We start from the raw sequence: 17,139 nt of genomic DNA, 5'->3' as shown, positions 1-17,139 counted from the left end.
TGTTGTCTATGGTATAATGACAAAATGTTTCCATAAAATTTAGAGCTAACTCTTTGTACTAAGAGAGATTTGATTTCTTTTCCTTGTAATTTTCCATAATTTGGTTCACTATCAACTTAGCTTATCCATTTATGTTAAGGTGTTTACCTTAGTGAAAATTCAGAACATGTAGTCCACTGATGATATTATGTGTGCAATGGAACTCCAAGAGAAAGGAAAGAGGAACAAGTTTCCCTATTAGGGGAATTAGAATGATACCATCTCTTAAACATGTTTGACATCTTGACCCATCGAAATACTTGTCCCAAATGGGATCATGGCTAATGGTGCATAGATTTTCATCTGGGGAATGATCTAGCATGGTAAATGTAGCAAGAGATTATGCTTTAGCCATCTAATAAAAAACAAATTATCCTTTGACACACTTCTATGTTAGGATCTCAAGATCAAATTTAAATAGTAGCTAGATTCACTTAGCTAGTCTTCTTGAGAGGTCAAGTTTGGAGAAAAGGTGCTTTAGAAGAACCTTCTTAGGAAAGGGTGCAATGGATGGAATTAAGCTTCTATTTTTAAAGGAGAAGGGGTCTCATTAAGAAAAAAAACAATTTTCTATAGGATCATTTATAATCTTCTCCTAGAAAATAGGACTCCTATAGTATGTGTTGCTTATTTGAGTAGAAAAGTAATGGTCCCAATCTAGAATTAACTCCACCAGCTTAGGAAAATATTTCTAAAATCTTCATTCTTGGCCCAAAAATATTTTAGAAGGAATATAAAATTTGCCTTTTTCTTTTTTGATACAAAAATATATTTTGAATATATATTTCTTTATTTTAAAAGTACTAAAATTCATAACTCCCAACTTTCTTCAATTTTGGAGCTTAAATTTTTAAGTTGGACTGCACTAGAAACTCATGGGGCCACTTGATTTAATATATTCCTAAATAAACTCTACAACACCCACTCAATGTTTGTAGGAAGCCTCCCTCCATAGGACCCCACCCTTAATGAGGACCATGGTTTTTGTATGGATTAAGTAATGTCATAGATTATGTGTAGAAAGCACTAGAGTGATGTATTTCTTATATATAGAAGAATATTGAGTCTCATAATTAATTAAAATGAAGCTTATTTAGTATATTGCCCTTTATTTACCATTTCCATCAGCCCAATAGTGGTCATTCATTCAGAGATGTTGAGATATAAAGTAGAAAGGGGAGATCTTGCATAGCCAAAATTAAGATAGGAGGGTTAGGTAAGTAAACCTCTATGGCACCAACGGCTACTTGGCATTCCTCATCCCATTTGGATTGTACATTCTTTTTCAATAATCACATGAAAAGTAACATTCTATCAACCAATTATGAGACAAAACTCCTTATGGCTAAGATTTTACAATTTGAAATTGGGTGATGTCCTTTGGTGTAGGCATGCTGAGAATAGCATCAATTTTATCAGTATCGACTTATATTCCTCTCTAAGAGATGATGAAACTTAGGGTTTTATTGGTATCAAGACCAAAAAATACAATTCAAAGGATTCAATCTCATCTTATAGAATCGTCACCTTTTAAAGATTGTCAACATGATCATATTGTGGGACTAATTTTTCCAAGATGTTATCCACATAGTCTTCTAGGATCTTGTTGATGAAAACATAAAATATCATATCATTATGTGTTGGTAGGTATCCCTAGGATTTTTCATTCCAAAGGGCATGATCACATAACAAAAGGCACCCCAAAGAGTAGTAAACGTTGTCTTATACTGATCTTCCAAGTTTATTTGAATCCAATTGTATCCTAAGAAACCATTTATAAAAGAGAGAAGTGCATGACTTGTCATGGTACCTACAATCATATTGATGTTAGGTAGTGGAAAATCATCTTTTAGAGATGCCTTATTTAGATCATAGAAGTCAATACATATATAGATATATACATGTAAGATTTGCTAAAGTTAGCAAAATGTTTGATATCCAAGGTGAATAGTGAGATGAATAAAACCAATTGTCAATAGCTTTTATATTTTGGTCTTGACTTGACACAATCCTTGGATTTGTCTTTCATATCTTTTTCTTTATTGTCTTAGAATTGGGGGCCAAGACTATTTTTGTGAATTACTACATATCATCAATTCCTAGCATGCGCTCACATGCCCATGCGAAAACATCTTGAGATACTGGTTGAAGAGGTTTGTGTGTGCCTCAACTTCTTTAGAACAGAGACATTCCCCAACCTTAACAATTTTTCTAGATGATTAAGGTCCATGGAGACATAAAAAGTATCCCCCTTCATTAGGACAATTCAAGCTTTTGAAGTTTGTATATTTAAGGGATGTTCATCAATGGAATAAAGGGGGACCCCTTTGTTTGCATTTTTATGCTTTCCCCAAAATATGCTTGGGTGTCCAAGAAATATGGAAACCTTCACGTATGGTGATAGGATGGTAAATATTCATAAATGCCCAAGAATTCTTGCAAAGCCTGGTGAGAGTAGAATACGTCTAACAAAACTATAGATGAACTCTTGTTAGAGTCAATGAGTTTCAAATGAATCAATTTTGATGGTTCGATAAGATTCATGTTAATCTTCAACCAAAGTTTCTCCTTACATTCAAAAGGATAATTTCCTATCCCCGTGGTATGGCATCCAAATTCAGGTTCCAGGGGCACACTAATGCCTTCATGGTTGAGCCCATAACTCCTTTTTATCATAGCCATGTATAGAGACCAAATTGTATTCATTTACATATATTGACTGAAGCTCTTGTGCACTTCGTGGATTGGTATAAGAGAGATTATTGATATGACAAAAAATACTTGACATAATAGAAGGACAATCATGATTTTATGAGATATTTCTTATCAAATTTATTTAAGGTTGTTACAAGTGTGGTTGTCGTTGTACCAAAAGATTGACCCACCAATGTATAATACAACCACTCTACTTATAGAATCCACAAGGGCCAATTAATCCCTTGTCATGAATCCGAATGAGAGTGCTAACCATTTTGTCAATAATTTTCCCCTAAGTGTTACTCGAGGCGATTCAAACCTCTGACCAAACTCTAATACCATTTGTTATAACTGTAGTTATCTTTGCACCAAAAGATTGACCTACATATGTCTGATATAATTACTAGGCTTATAGAATCTACAAGAGGCAGTTAGTCCCTTGTCACAAATCCCAAGGGGAGTGTTGACCATTTTACCAACAAAGGTGCCAATGGGCCCTTGGTCTACTAGTGAAATTGAATGGTTCCAAGTGAACCCACCATAGATCAAATCTCATTGAGTGCAAAATCTTGGTTGTTAGCTAGAGAGCTTAATAATCTCCAACGAAAACAAACAAATGTTATTTGAGGCACATTCAATAATGACAAGCTTGTAATATTTTCAAATCTACATTATGTTTGAGTCAAAATAAGATAATTTTTTAAAATGTTATTAATAGCTAATACACTACTATTAAAATTGAGAGAAGAATACTTTTGTTCATCTGTGTGTGTGTGTGTGTGTGTGTGTACACATGTGTGTCTGACATATTCATACAAACATATGATGGATTTTTGAAATTTTTATTTTATTTATACTCCATACAAGAGCATTTGCCTTAGGGTGAAACTTATTGGGCTAAGAGCCAAGGACTAGGGATATCCATTAATCTATCAAATTCATGAAGCACAATCTTGACATAAATTCTCATAATGTCGAAGTTGCTCACTCCACAATACTTGATCCTTAATAGACTCATTACTTGAATCATTCAACTTCACTTGCCAACAAACATTCAAATAATTCAAAATAATGAATGAAAGTCATATTCATGAATGAATCATATATTTGTAATCAAAACTAATCACAAAAGTCAAAAATAAACTAAAATCATTAAATTAAAAACTACTCAAACTAAGCAATATATAATAAAATAAATGTATTATCAAGAATATTTTGTCTTGCCTTTAAATATTTGTAACATTATTTTAATAAAACCCTAGATTAAAATTTCCTTGATCATAATTTACTATGCTCCACCATCAATCTATGTATTTTTTAAATTTTTATAAGACATTAACAAAGATGCAATTTCTTAATTATTTTTTGAAAAAGGCCAAAACATTTGAAAGATGAGTTAAAAAGATTCTTTGAATTCAAACGTTGGGTAAAACACCCAATTTTGTTACCATCAAAAACTTTTTCCTAAACTGAATTCTTGTCATCTACCTCACATTTTACAAAACCAATTTTATACCAAACAAGTTCTTGGGTAAGACCTCCAAGCAAAATATCACGTGGCTGTGAACTGAGGACTGACATCACAAGTAGTTGTGCTCTTTTGTCCAAGCTTTTAAGGGCTAGTTGATGACTATTCCAAAAGCTCTGGCTTTGAGTAATGTTCAAGGAAAAGTCTTCTTGCCTGTAAAACTACATCTTGGTCTTCATGTATCTGTGTACAAATAAATTTCTACATTCTAAGATATTTTGATTTCCAACGATCAGAATTGAATAAAAATTTGAATCAGTTTTTTCAGTTTACGTTTCTTTAGTTTAAGAATGGATCATAGAATGTGATGGAAATAAGTGATACAAATTAATTCTTGACAACTAAATCCAAGAACATAATACAACAATTTTTCACAAAACCAAATTGAAATATCAGTTTGATTGAGAACAATCCAATGACAAGTAACATTGTCTTGAAAAAAATATACTATCTGAGAAAATGAGCAAGGCAAAACTGAAAATAATCACCAGATCATTGCTACCCAATTCCAGCACACCATCTATGAGAGGGATGCAGATGACAGTCTACAGCATGCACCACACACATAATGTAAGATGGAGATTTCACTCTCTAATGTGAATCATATGGAAATTTCACTCTTTAATGTCAATTTTATGGAGATTTCACTCTCTAATATAAGATGGAGATGTCACTCTCTAATGTTAATTATATGGAGATTTTCTCATGCCAAAAAAAAATGGCTCTGATAAGAATTACCTGAATGCCAGAACTCTGCAGAGAATATGTATATGTAGCAGTTCCATGAAAAATGTAAGCATCATATCAATATAGGTACAAAATAGAACGCATAAAAGAACTTGGTTTCCATAGTTTTGTACTATATAATCAATGATTGTAAGATGATCATACCTTGGCAAGAAGGCTACGTCTGAAGACTTTACTGTCAGCTTCATTAGCTCTAAATAGCCACATTGGAGACCCCTTTGCCAGAGCTTGACCAGGTAATCTGCATGTAAGAAGTAGAACATGCTTTTACCTACTAGAAAATATATTTATATTCATGCTTCTACCAATATTCAATTTAAAATATCAATTGTGCATAGGTTTTGGTAATAGCTGCATAAGCTTATTTTCTTGATGTTGTGGAAAAATTAGATGATCCAACATTAGGAAGACGAGAACAAGACAAGAAAACAGTATAGTTTAATCTGAAGTGTCGAGGAAATAAATTCACACAGCTAAAACTAAAAGTTATAAACAATAATGTTATAGATTGTGCAAATGGTATGTCTAAAATATCAATATTTCATAATAAAAAGAAGATGTTGGGTAATTTAAACCACAAATATTAGAGCCTAAAAAAGTACATTTTTCCTCACAAGTAATAGATGTTATGACAATATAGATAATTATTATCAATTTAGACATCTTCACATTGCACCTAAGAAGTGGTGGAGTCAGAATGACATTTCGATATCGAATGTTCAGGTTACGAGGATAATATTCAGATCTATTACATTGAGATATGTTATGTAATTTGTTTGAAGAAGAAAAGATAACAAGAGTTGCAGATTCCAAGACACAAAGTAGAAGATTCAAGATGCAGAAGGAAAAAACGGTTTAGTAAGCACGATATTTTGGGTTTTGAAATTTTGTCATATTTTTACTGTTTTTAATTCTGCACTCTCTTCGCCTGATGATAGATCATGTAGTGTGATCTGAAACGTTGATACTTAAAAAAATACCCACAATCAAATTCAGAAATAAAATTGTTTTACAAAGAATGTGGAAATCTGATAATATTGATATCTTGAACTTTACATGCATATAAATTTGCTAGCTATCTATAAGTCCTATAGACTATTTATCCTAATGTATCTTATTAAAAACATTCACTCATTCATTCAAAACCCTCAAATTGAAAAAGGCAAAAACATAATAGAGGATCTTATGGGTAGGGGAGACTCTTCAGTATATACCCAAAAGAAGCAGCAAAGCTGTAAGTCATGGAGACAAAGTAGAACCATTCAGTGTCAGTCAGGTCTTCTGGAGACAATGCAGAAAAAGGCTTCCATTGGTTCTCTTCACCCTCTCCACCACTGCAAAGGCACTCATAAAGTTCTCTCAACTTCAATGTCCTCTGAAGGCTACCATCCACCATTTTTGTGCTATTCATTCCCCCATTGTAATACCCACCACCCCACTGCAGCACCCTGCTTGCCAAAAGAAACACATTCAAATAAAAGATGCATCAATTAAAAAAACAAAAAAGAAAGATCAACGGGCCGTGCTTTAATGGCAAGGTCATAAGGTTTTCATGTTGGAGATCTATATTTGAATCTTCCAAAGTGATATCTATAGCATCAAGAAGAAGTAAAGAAGAGAGGTCAATGGGGTCATGCTTAAATGACAAGCTCATAAAGTTTTCATGTTGGAGATCTATATTTGAATCTTCTAAAGTGATATCACCTCAGGGGCGAGATGGGCAGATGGAAGAGGCCCAAAGAGGCTTGGGAGGAGAGCATATGCATGTTTTGTAGGACGGGAGCTATTGAAACAGAATGGCATCATTTCCTCTCTGAGTGCACAGCTTACGACAACATCAGAACTTACTATGATTTCATCCAAAAGGCAAACAACATGCATAGTTTATTTTAAGTTGACAAGATCAAGCAAACAGCAGAGTTCTTGGTTAAGGTCCATATCAAAAGATTACAAATGGAAAGAAATACAGAATTTGCTTAGTGCATTCTGCTGGTCCCATAGACTGCTGTAGTCCCGTGGATGTCATTAAAATTGTTCATTCATTCATATGTCATCACAAGTTGAATATGTTGAATGGAGAGGACGTCTTTCTTACGACCTCCAACATTCTATGAAGGAGAAAACTAAAAAGAAAGAGAGAGGGGGAAGAATCTTGCCTATGATAAGGGCAGTATTTCCAGTATATTGAGTATGTCCATTGAATGTTTTTCACAGCAGCTTGTAGGCCTTTGGTCAGATCATCTATGGCAAGTTGTTCATCTTGCCCATGATGAAAGAAGTTCCCAGGACACATTGCTTGTGGACCTGCAAATGAAAGGTAAAAACGGAGTCTTTGAACTTTTAAAAGGGATTTCAACTTTATAGCATCCTAAGCACAAAAACAATGAAAGAAACAAAGCAGTTTGAGGGGAACCGGAAGTGGGACATTTTCGTCTCTCATTTAGTCTCTTTTCAACGTGCCCAATTTGTCGTTTTGAGTGTACAACCATGAAGTTCCTGCAATATTGAGTTGTCCAAATCTAGCAAATCAATGTCATCGGTTTTGGGTTGTATTTGTCTTCAATGTGAATAATGAATATTCATACTATTGGTGAGCATTGAATTGCAGGAAAACAGCCAATAGTTCTCATTTTATATTGATATTTCACTTAAATCACAAATTGACACGAGCGTCGCGTGGGTAAGGGAGGAAATCTGTCTGGACCAACAGAATATTCCAGTCTGACTGACACGAGCATTGCATGAATATGTAATTAATATTTGTGGTAGAGTACACCAATTAAATAATAATTGTACTTGAAATTTTAAATGTATTTAATTTCAAAAAGGTAATGAGGGTACAATGAATCAATGAAAGAATTTAACAATGTATAGGAGGTTGGAGTAGTTTATGGAATAAGGAATGGTTCCTGTTCATCCATTTAAAATTAGAGTATCAAAGTTTTGTACAATTTGTAAGTTGCTTTTAGATCTCTCATGTGCCTGAATTAATAGGTTTGTTGTTTTATCTAGTTCAAACAAATTGCTTAAATTGTCTTTTTTTTAAATGTGCTCATAGTTGGTATCAATGTAGGACTTTCCTAGATGGGCATAGATGCAAATATACATTCAGCATTTTATGACTTATCTTATTTGTTTCTTGTTGTAAAAATGATATTTTTATGGTGCTCATTTTTAAGCATTTCTTAGTTGAACTATCAACATTTTTCAATAATATAGAAATATGTTACACTTTCATGACAAAATACAAATTTTAAAAAAAAAAATTCAAGATAAACTTTGAAAGGCAAGAGAAAGAGATTAACCAATATAGGACAACAAAGATTTAGCCTTACATGTTATTATAAGGAAAACAAATCATTTAGAAGTAAATATTGAATAGAGAGTGAAAAATATATGTAGGTTTTTTCCTCGTCGTATCATGTAAGGTTAAATTAATAAATACTAGCAATTGCATGTTTATGCTTGTGCAACAAAGAGCCAATAGGAGTGTATGCCTTTATTGTTCTATGTTGTGTTAGGTAATATGCTTGAAAGGCGACACTAATGTTTTATTGGGGATTGTGATGATGTTGAGCTCGATGTCTTGAAATACATTTCGCTATGTTTGATTCCTTCATCGAAGGAGAAAAGTTCTATATGTGTAGGTCAACATCTTTTTGTAACATTCTTATGGCAATGTGCTTCCTTTAACAAGTAATATAGTATACAATGTTATTGAAGCTTTTTAAATCTATTTATGTTAAAAAATTATTTTCCCCTCATATCCACCCAATTAGGATCGTAAATACTTATAATTACCTTTTACTAGAACCTATTGTTCTTAGAGAACTCTCTCTACTAAAATCCAATGATCTATATTTTTATGGTTAAAGAAAACTGATCCATGACAAAAATGTTTAATAAAGTGAGCGGAAAACTATGACTTAGATATCATGTTAAAGTTTCAACTACTCTTAAAAAGAACCACATGACTAAAATTGTAAGAAAAAGAAACATATCAACACCAATCAAATAGTAATGAAGCTAATTAGATGGTTTAATTAAGATATACCTTGCTAAAGTGTCAAAGAAATTGTAATTGTTCTTATTCATAACAAATAAGAATTCAATAGCAAAATTGCAGTTCATTATATTACAATAATATTTCATTAACTTTTAAGAAGATAACCATGCCTAAATTGAAGGATCTGAAAGCATAAGTATATAGATAACAATAGAAATTTACTTCAATATGTATAACTACTTACTCAAATACTAATTGGTACAAAAAATATATGTATTAAATATAATACACCAACATTTAGAATAGAAAAGTTCTTTGAAATTTATATAAAAAGTCTCTTATCTATTGAAATTGTCGATATCCACATCTAGTTGTGGGAAGTACAAATAGAAGGATAAAATGAAGGCGTAACAAAATAGATGTTTTTGACATTTTTCCATTTAAAATGGTTCTTTCCTTTTTCATATCGTATATCAAAGCTCATCAATGGTATTCAAGTGGATTTATTTTTATTTAACTTGACATTTATTATTATTTTATATTTTTTCATTCTTTTTAAGAAATAAGAAAGCCTTATTATTAAAATCTAAGTAGCAATTAGTAACGAAATAACTAGACAACTAGACAACTACCATCTCAATTTAAGAAACTAAGTAGAATATGAAAAATATCAACCTTTAAATAAACAACATATCCTTGATGTATTGTTGACATAAGCAACCTCTTGTTGCTTTTTAATTCAAAAACATATCCTTAACATTTTAAAATCAAAATATTCGAAAAAATAAAATAATATAAAATTGAACAAACCATTTTACCAGATACTTCATAAAATTTCTTCTCGATTGACCACTTTTAGGTTCCATGATCCATTGAACAATAGAATAGAAGTGTACATTTTTATAAAATATCCAATTCAATTATCAAGCAATCCAAACAATTTAACACTTTGAAACCTCTTTTGACTTAAGTGATAACTATTCAATTCATCAATAGATCAAAAGTACCTTATAACACACTAATTAGATATCAATCATTCAATGAAACAAACAAATCAATTTACCTCTTCATCAATGTATAGAAATGATAAATAATTTATTTTGTATTTCGTCGATTACATGGTTGATTTAATCAACAACCACATAGTTGATTTAATCAATGGTCACATAGTTGATGACACTTCTAATTAGAAAAGGTTGAGGAATTCATCTAAGACCTCTGAAACACAATGACAAAGAAAAAATGATTGATATTATTATTGAAAGTAGTTATCTTAATACATTTAATGTGCAGATTCACTGTCTCTGAAGTTATGTCCTTCTATCAAAATCAAGAATGACGGCCTAGAAAATACATTTTTTCTTTCACTTGATTGTCAATCCAGTCCTGGTGAGACTTTCTAGCTATTTATGGTTATGGCTACGAAATGGGCCAAGTCTTAGTAGGATTGAATAGACGTAGAACGACATGCAATACTCAACCTAGTCAGCTCTAATGGGCTAGTCTACCATTTCATAAACCAGAAAATAATATTAATTTTAACAGGTGCACAAAAAAGAACCCCTCGTTTGGCTTGGAGATCTTGATGGGTGTTGCAGATAGTTGGAAATGTATATAATTATGAATTTCATCAACCAGGTTAATGTAAAAATAAATAAATCTACAATCCCCATCAAAATATTTATATAGAAATTCAAAATGATATAACTCATTAATTCATAAACTCAATCTATCTTGAGAAAACTTCATATGATCTACATACAACAACAAAATTGAGGAAATACTACATAACAAATCTACCAATAAAAAGTCTTACTAACTCCAATATGATTTTCGATGATCACAGTGCAAATGCATACATATAATAATAAGCCATAGGTTGAACTGTAAGTAAGGCAAATTAAAAGCTCAACAAATCCAATTGAAATAGAATAGGTTAAAAACCATAATCAATTTATTTCTCTAATCTACAATTTATCTAGTGCAAGAATTAGAAAGAAATCAAAATAAATAAATGAAAAAACTGAAAGGGTAAAAAAATAGAGTAAATGCATTTCTCTAATCTATAATTTATCTAGTGCAAGAATTAGAATGAAATCAAAATAAATAAATGAAAAAACAAGAAACAATTTAAATAGTTGGAAAACAATTCTAAATAGCCAGAAATAATTTTTAATGACAAATTGTAAAATTCGGGAGCAAAGCTCCCACATATAAGCCCATGGGCTTAATAATAGTTTTTTTTTTGTTCTATATTTGTTTCACTCTGTCTTTTTTTTAAAGTTTATCTTGAAACACATTTATTTTATTTGTATTTTCTAATTTGATAAAATGTATAATACAATTACATATAGATTAAAATATTGTTGTTTTAAAAGCAACAACACCACGATAGAAATAGATACAAACTTCAAAGCTACCTTCTCATCATGGCACACAAAACAACATTCCTAAGTGGTGCAGGAGCAGCTAGGGGTAAGGTAAAACCCTAACTAAAATTTTGGTTTGTAAATGGTCTAACCAACCATTTTACTGAATAAGGACTAGATTTAAAGTCCCAAGATAGGTTTTAGATGTGTGGTTAGGTGAGATTCTAGGTTGAGTCAAGTTGTAAGCAATTAGGTGTTGATAAGACTAAAAATTTCTCAAAGTAGCTTTATGAGGCAAAACTTTAAAAAATTCCTAAAATGGGGCAAGAAGTGTTCAAATGAGATCCTTATATGTCCTAGGTAGTTATGAATTGAATAGTTAGGTCCCTATATTTCTCATTGACAACTTTGCAATTTTTGCAAAATTGCAATAGCAATTTTTGCATAGTTTGGGAGAAAGGGCAACATGGGTAGTTATGGATTGAACCAAAGGACAATATGATTAGGAGAGCCTATAAAAAAAATCTTCCAACTCATTTCCAAGGGCTGGAGACACATCTATACGGACAATACTTGTGTGAAAGAGTTTTGTTTGATAGAAAATAGAGTTTGGAGGATTGGGAAAAGAAACCTAATTGAATAGCTTACTGTTTTGAATGGAGTAGTGTCTTGGATTCATGTATTAACTTTTGCATGATTTTTTTAATCTTGAGCATTTGTTTCATAAAGTCTGCAAAATTAGTTAATTATTGTGTTCCTATTGTCCAGTTTTGAGTAACCAACATTCAAATGGCTATAGCTTGAGCTTCCATGGTAAAAAAAGTATGGTCTTTGGAAATCAAGTAATAGCCCATGTATATTATGTAAATGGTGATTTTGGGGTTTGCAGAAGTCAATTAGCTATTTTTACAAGCGAGACACAAGAAAGCAAGAAAGGCTTGACAAGGCACAATGAAAGCTTGTAACTGAGTTTTGGTGAGCATAGAGGATTGGTGCGTGCCAATATTGCATAGGAAATGATGGAGTAGGATATCAGGAGTCCAAAATCCAGAGGAGAAGGTTGGATGAATATTTTGGAACAATTGGAGAGAGTTTCACCATCATTGCCTTAGAAACCCTTAAAACAAGGGTTTTCCAGAGTCGTACTATACAGACACCATGGAGGCCCAAGACCTAGAAAATATTCAATCTTAGGTCATTAGAAAATAAAGTCTAGAAGGCATCAATAGGTCGTGTTAAGGAATTTTGGGAGTTATTTCCAGTTCCTTGTTCTTAGGAGGGTTAATAGGAGCTCTTAGGGCTACAAGGGCAAACGGGGCAAATTGGAGTTGTGGGTATGGTAGACCTACCTAAAAGATGTAGAATGAAGTGAAAAGCATCAAGAACCCAGAAAGAAGGCATAAAATTGATTTTAGCCCTTTGAATGCATTTGGTGGAATTTTGGCTCACTAAGTCAAAAGATGCATAGTTAGGGTTGTGGAGTGAGGAGTGAAACCTAAGTTGATTGGTGAGTTTCTTGGAGAGATGGGATTGGAAGAGAGTACTCTAGGTTGGGGTCAAAATAGTAACTCTAGGTAGGCTAAGAGTAGCCTTGGTAGAGCAAAAAAGCTCTAGAGTGAAGAAGCTCCTCATCACTAAGAGCACAACCTTCAAATGTTAGAGTTGGAAAAAATAGTAGCAACCAAACCACATCAAAATATGTGTTATGTAGAGGATACCTCGAATGCCTCAAACTAAAACCTCTAGAATTTAAGCAGTATAAAACAACAAAAACAAAATACTCTAAAATTAAGTGATCAACAAAAAATATTGCTTCAATGTCTTCTCTATTTTCCTCTCTCCCAAACCAATATCTCTAATATTATTAACTTTTTGAAGTTTGTCCTACAATCAAAGCCAATGATTTTTTCCCTCAAAAGAAATAAATTGAATTGCACCTCACTCAAAGAAAATTTGGAGTTCATGACTATTATAGGTGTAAGATTGAAGAAGAGAGATGGGGGAAGAGATTAGCACAAATCATCAATTTATCCATTTGGATGGTATAGAATGTGTGTGTGTGTGTGTGTGTGTGTGTGTGTGTGTGTGTGTGTGTGTGTGTGTGTGTGTGTGTGAGAGAGAGAGAGAGAGAGAGAGAGAGAGAGAGAGAGAGAGAGAGAGAGAGAGAGAGAATTTTCAAATATACTTTATTAAGATAATATGTTTAAAGGTCTATAAAACAATGTTGTGGTGTAGAGAGAAGCCAAGAAGGGAAAATTCCTAAGTCCAAGTTTTCTTGCAAAGAGTTGAAAATTTGAAGAAGAGATAATTCCATAGTCATTGTCCATGAGCCTCATTTTTTATGTTGAAAGGGTAAGAAAAACCTAGAGAGACAAAAGAGTGGTATTCATCAAAAGGAATATTAACATGAAGGGTTTGTTAAGTTGATAATTGAGCTTGGGCATCAACTCTACATTTCCAAATGGGTGCACTTAGTTGATTCCATTTACAATGGTTAAATTTTCAAGACCATTCAACATTAAGGCAATATATAGTGAAATTGAAGGCAACAACTATTTATAGATGGTTTACGGGGAAAAGATTTAAAAAAATGATTAAAAGGATATTTCATGTTATTTTTGTGGAGCCTGATTAGTCTCCAAGTGGGAGATTGTTGTGATGTGGAGCTAATCAGACTTAGAGGATTATTCGACATGGTTTTCCTCTAGATTATTTCTACGGGGGTTTTGGGTAGCGCCCCCAAGATAGGGTCCTAGGGTAGCACCCCAGGTGCACTCCCTTGCTGCAAAAGCTTGTATAAAAAGGCTTAGGGTTAGGGATTTCATATGTAATGGTGATATTGTAGCTTCTTGTGGTGGTATTGAGCTATAAGGGATTGCGGATTGTAATCACTAGATAATTATAATATTGGACTTGTTCTTGGTGGACGTAGGCTAGGGATTGGGTGAACCATGTTAAATATTGGTGTCTTGTGTTCTCTTTTATGCAATATACTATTTTCTGGTATTGGTTCTATTTGAATGTAACTATTATTTCTATCTAAGGTTAATCCTAACCAATGGTATCAGAGCTAGATGGTCTTCTTCTTTTTTGCGATCCTCTGTAGGAAGGTCTCACGGTTGAGTGGGAGCGACGAAAGACAAGGGTAAGATGAGGGTTGAGAAATTTAATGAGTAGAACTTTCAGTTATGGAAAATGTAAATGGAGGACTATCTGTATCAAAAGGATTTATGGAAGTCGTTGGAAGGAAAAACCAAGAATCAGGGATCTATGACAAATGACGACTGGGATCTTTTAGACAGAAAGACACTTGGAAGCATTTGATTATGCCTGACACCATTGGTGGCATTTAATATTACAAAAATGAAGATGATAGAAGAGTTGATGCAAACCCTAGCAAAACTATATTAAAAGCCCTCTACTTCAAACAAGGTATTTCTCATGAAGTGTTTATTTAATATGAAAATGACAAAAGGTGGATGTGTTGCAGATCATTTAAATGAGTTTAATACTATTGCTAATTAGTTATCTTCTATGGATATCAATTTTGATGAAGAAATTAGGGCTCTCTTGATTTTTGAGTTCTTTGCCCAAAAGTTGGAATGGCTTGGTAATGGTTGTAAGTAATTCTATTTCAGGATATAATACCCTAAAATACGATGGTGTGATCGGTGTTCTTTTGAGTGAGGAAACTCGTAGGAAAACCTCAAGTGGATCTACATCAAGAAGTGCTTTGAATGCACAAAGCAGAGGTAGAATGACTGAGAGAGGAAATAATTTTGAAAATCATGGAAATCAAGAGGGAAGTCATAGGTGAAGAGGTCTCAATCTAGAGGATAGAGAGATTGTTGGTACTGTGGGAAATCAGGGCATAAAAGGAAAGATTGTTGGACTCGAAAGAACAATGAAGGAGATAAACCAGAAGGGAACAAGAAGGCAACTGTTGTAAGTAACAAATCTGAAGAGGATGCTTTGCTTCTATCTTTAGAAAGTGTTGATGATTTATCAGTTTTAGATTCTGGTGCTTCATTTCATGCTACACCTCATAAAGGTTATTTCATTGATTATGTCCAAGGGGATTTTGGGCTTGTTTATTTGGGGGATAATGAACCCTGTTGGATTTTTGGAAAGGGAAAAGTTAAGATTAAGTTGCATAATGGGAATCATTGGCTATTACATGAGGTAAGACATGTTCCGAGGCTGAGTAGGAATTTAATTTCAGCAAGGCAACTCAGTGATGAGGGTTGTGTAGTTACTTTTAATGATAAAAATTGGAAGGTTTTAAAAGGTTCCCTTGTAGTAGCAAAAGGTGTGAAAGTAGGCACCTTATATCTTTGCACAGGTCATATTGTTCCTTTTACTTTGATTGTTTTGGAGAAAAATGAATGTTCAGGAATAGTTGTTGCAGTTGAGCAGGGAGAATAAATAGCTAATGTAGATTCTGATATAGCACTGTGGCTCAAAAAACTTGGGCACATGAGTGAGAAAGGTATGAAAGTACTTTATTCAAAGCAAGTTTTACTAGGTCTGAAATGTGTCAATATGGATTTCTGTCAAAGTTGTGTGTATGGAAAACAAAAGAGAGTGAGTTTTGTGAAGACTGGGAAGGAAAATAAAAGTGAGAAATTAGAGCTTGTGCATACAGATGTATGCGAACCAGCTCAGGTATCTTCCCTTCGTGGCTTTCATTATTATGTTACATTTATTTATGATGCAAATAGAAAAGTATGAGTTTATTTCCTTAGACAAAAATTTGATGTATTTCAAACTTTTAAGAAATGGAAATGCTTGGCTGAAAATGAGACTGGTAAGAAATTAAAATGTCTTAGATTTGATAATGGTGGTGAGTATTGCAGTCTTGAATTTGAAGATTATTCCTCCACTAATAGTATTCGTAGACAGAAAATTGTTCCAAGGACTCTATAGTAAAATGGAGTGGTTGAACGTATGAATAGGACAATAATGGAGCATGCAAGGAGCATGAGGTTACATGCAAGGTTTCCCTTAAACATGTGGGTGGAGGCTGTCAATACTGTTGTATATTTGATTAATAGAGGTCCCTCTACTCCTTTGGGTTGTGGTATTCCAAAGGAAACATGGACTGGTAAGAAGGTAAGTTAGTCTTTTCTCAAAACCTTCGGTTGTGCAACATCTGCTCATATAGATTTTGAAACTAGAACCAAGTTGGAAGCTAAGTCAAAGAAATGTGTATTTATTGGATATGGCATCAATGAATTCGGTTATAGGCTTTGAGATTTTGAAAATTGTAAAATTGTAAGAAGCAAGGATGTCATATTCAATGAGAAAGTGTTGTACAAAGATCTGTTGCAACAACATGAAATGAAAGAAGATGATTATGTAGTATAGGATGATACTCTTAAAACTGATGTTCTAGCAATTCCTCATGATCTGCAACAATCACAACAACAAATACCACACACCCCAGTGAATGTTAGATGGTCGGCAAGGATAAGTAGACCTCTAGAAAGATTTTATCCTTCCTTGTATTCTATTTTACTTACTGATGTTGGTGAACCTGAATGTTATGATGAAGTTGTGCAGGTCGATATAAAGATTTGATGGGAGTCTGCAATGAAAGAAGAAATGGACTCTTTTATGAAAAATAAGACATGGGATTTATGCAAATTGCCTGTAGGTAAAAGGGTTTTACAGAATAAATGGGTTTATAGGTTGAAAGAAGATGATGGAGGTAAGAAAAGATTTAAAGCCAGGTTAGTTGTAAAAGGATTTGC

General features: G+C 33.1%; 1 protein-coding gene across 1 annotated transcript; it reads right to left on the bottom strand.

The window, feature by feature from the left end:
- Nucleotides 1-4,128: 4,128 nt before the first annotated feature.
- LOC149575731 (truncated basic helix-loop-helix protein A-like) lies at nucleotides 4,129-7,595 on the bottom strand. The gene is made up of 7 exons (XM_089812252.1): nucleotides 7,425-7,595; nucleotides 7,168-7,315; nucleotides 6,226-6,459; nucleotides 5,156-5,252; nucleotides 5,003-5,017; nucleotides 4,753-4,809; nucleotides 4,129-4,447 (listed from the first exon to the last, which is right to left on the bottom strand). The coding sequence occupies exons 1-7, from the start codon at nucleotides 7,498-7,500 to the stop codon at nucleotides 4,367-4,369; spliced, it is 708 nt and encodes a 235-aa protein (XP_089668378.1). The 5' UTR covers nucleotides 7,501-7,595; the 3' UTR covers nucleotides 4,129-4,366.
- Between the last annotated feature and the right edge of the window lie 9,544 nt (nucleotides 7,596-17,139).

This window comes from Cupressus sempervirens, chromosome 2, assembly GCF_028749045.1.
Source record: "Cupressus sempervirens isolate cs-2001-9-10 chromosome 2, ASM2874904v1, whole genome shotgun sequence".
NCBI classification, from domain to species: Eukaryota; Viridiplantae; Streptophyta; class Pinopsida; order Cupressales; family Cupressaceae; genus Cupressus; species Cupressus sempervirens.
Note: the sequence above shows the minus strand (reverse complement) of the source record. Positions and strands in the feature narration are given on the sequence as shown.

What these genes read in the sequence shown, in the direction of transcription:
- LOC149575731 (XM_089812252.1), bottom strand. Translation starts at nt 7,500, where the DNA reads ATGGTTGTACACTCAAAACGACAAATTGGGCACGTTGAAAAGAGACTA. An exon ending in ACGAAAATGTCCCACTTCCG is followed by an intron (nt 7,316 to 7,424) that starts GTTCCCCTCAAA and finishes TTTCATTTGCAG; the next exon opens with GTCCACAAGCAATGTGTCCT. An exon ending in AGCTTTGCTGCTTCTTTTGG is followed by an intron (nt 5,253 to 6,225) that starts GTATATACTGAA and finishes TCTTACATGCAG; the next exon opens with ATTACCTGGTCAAGCTCTGG.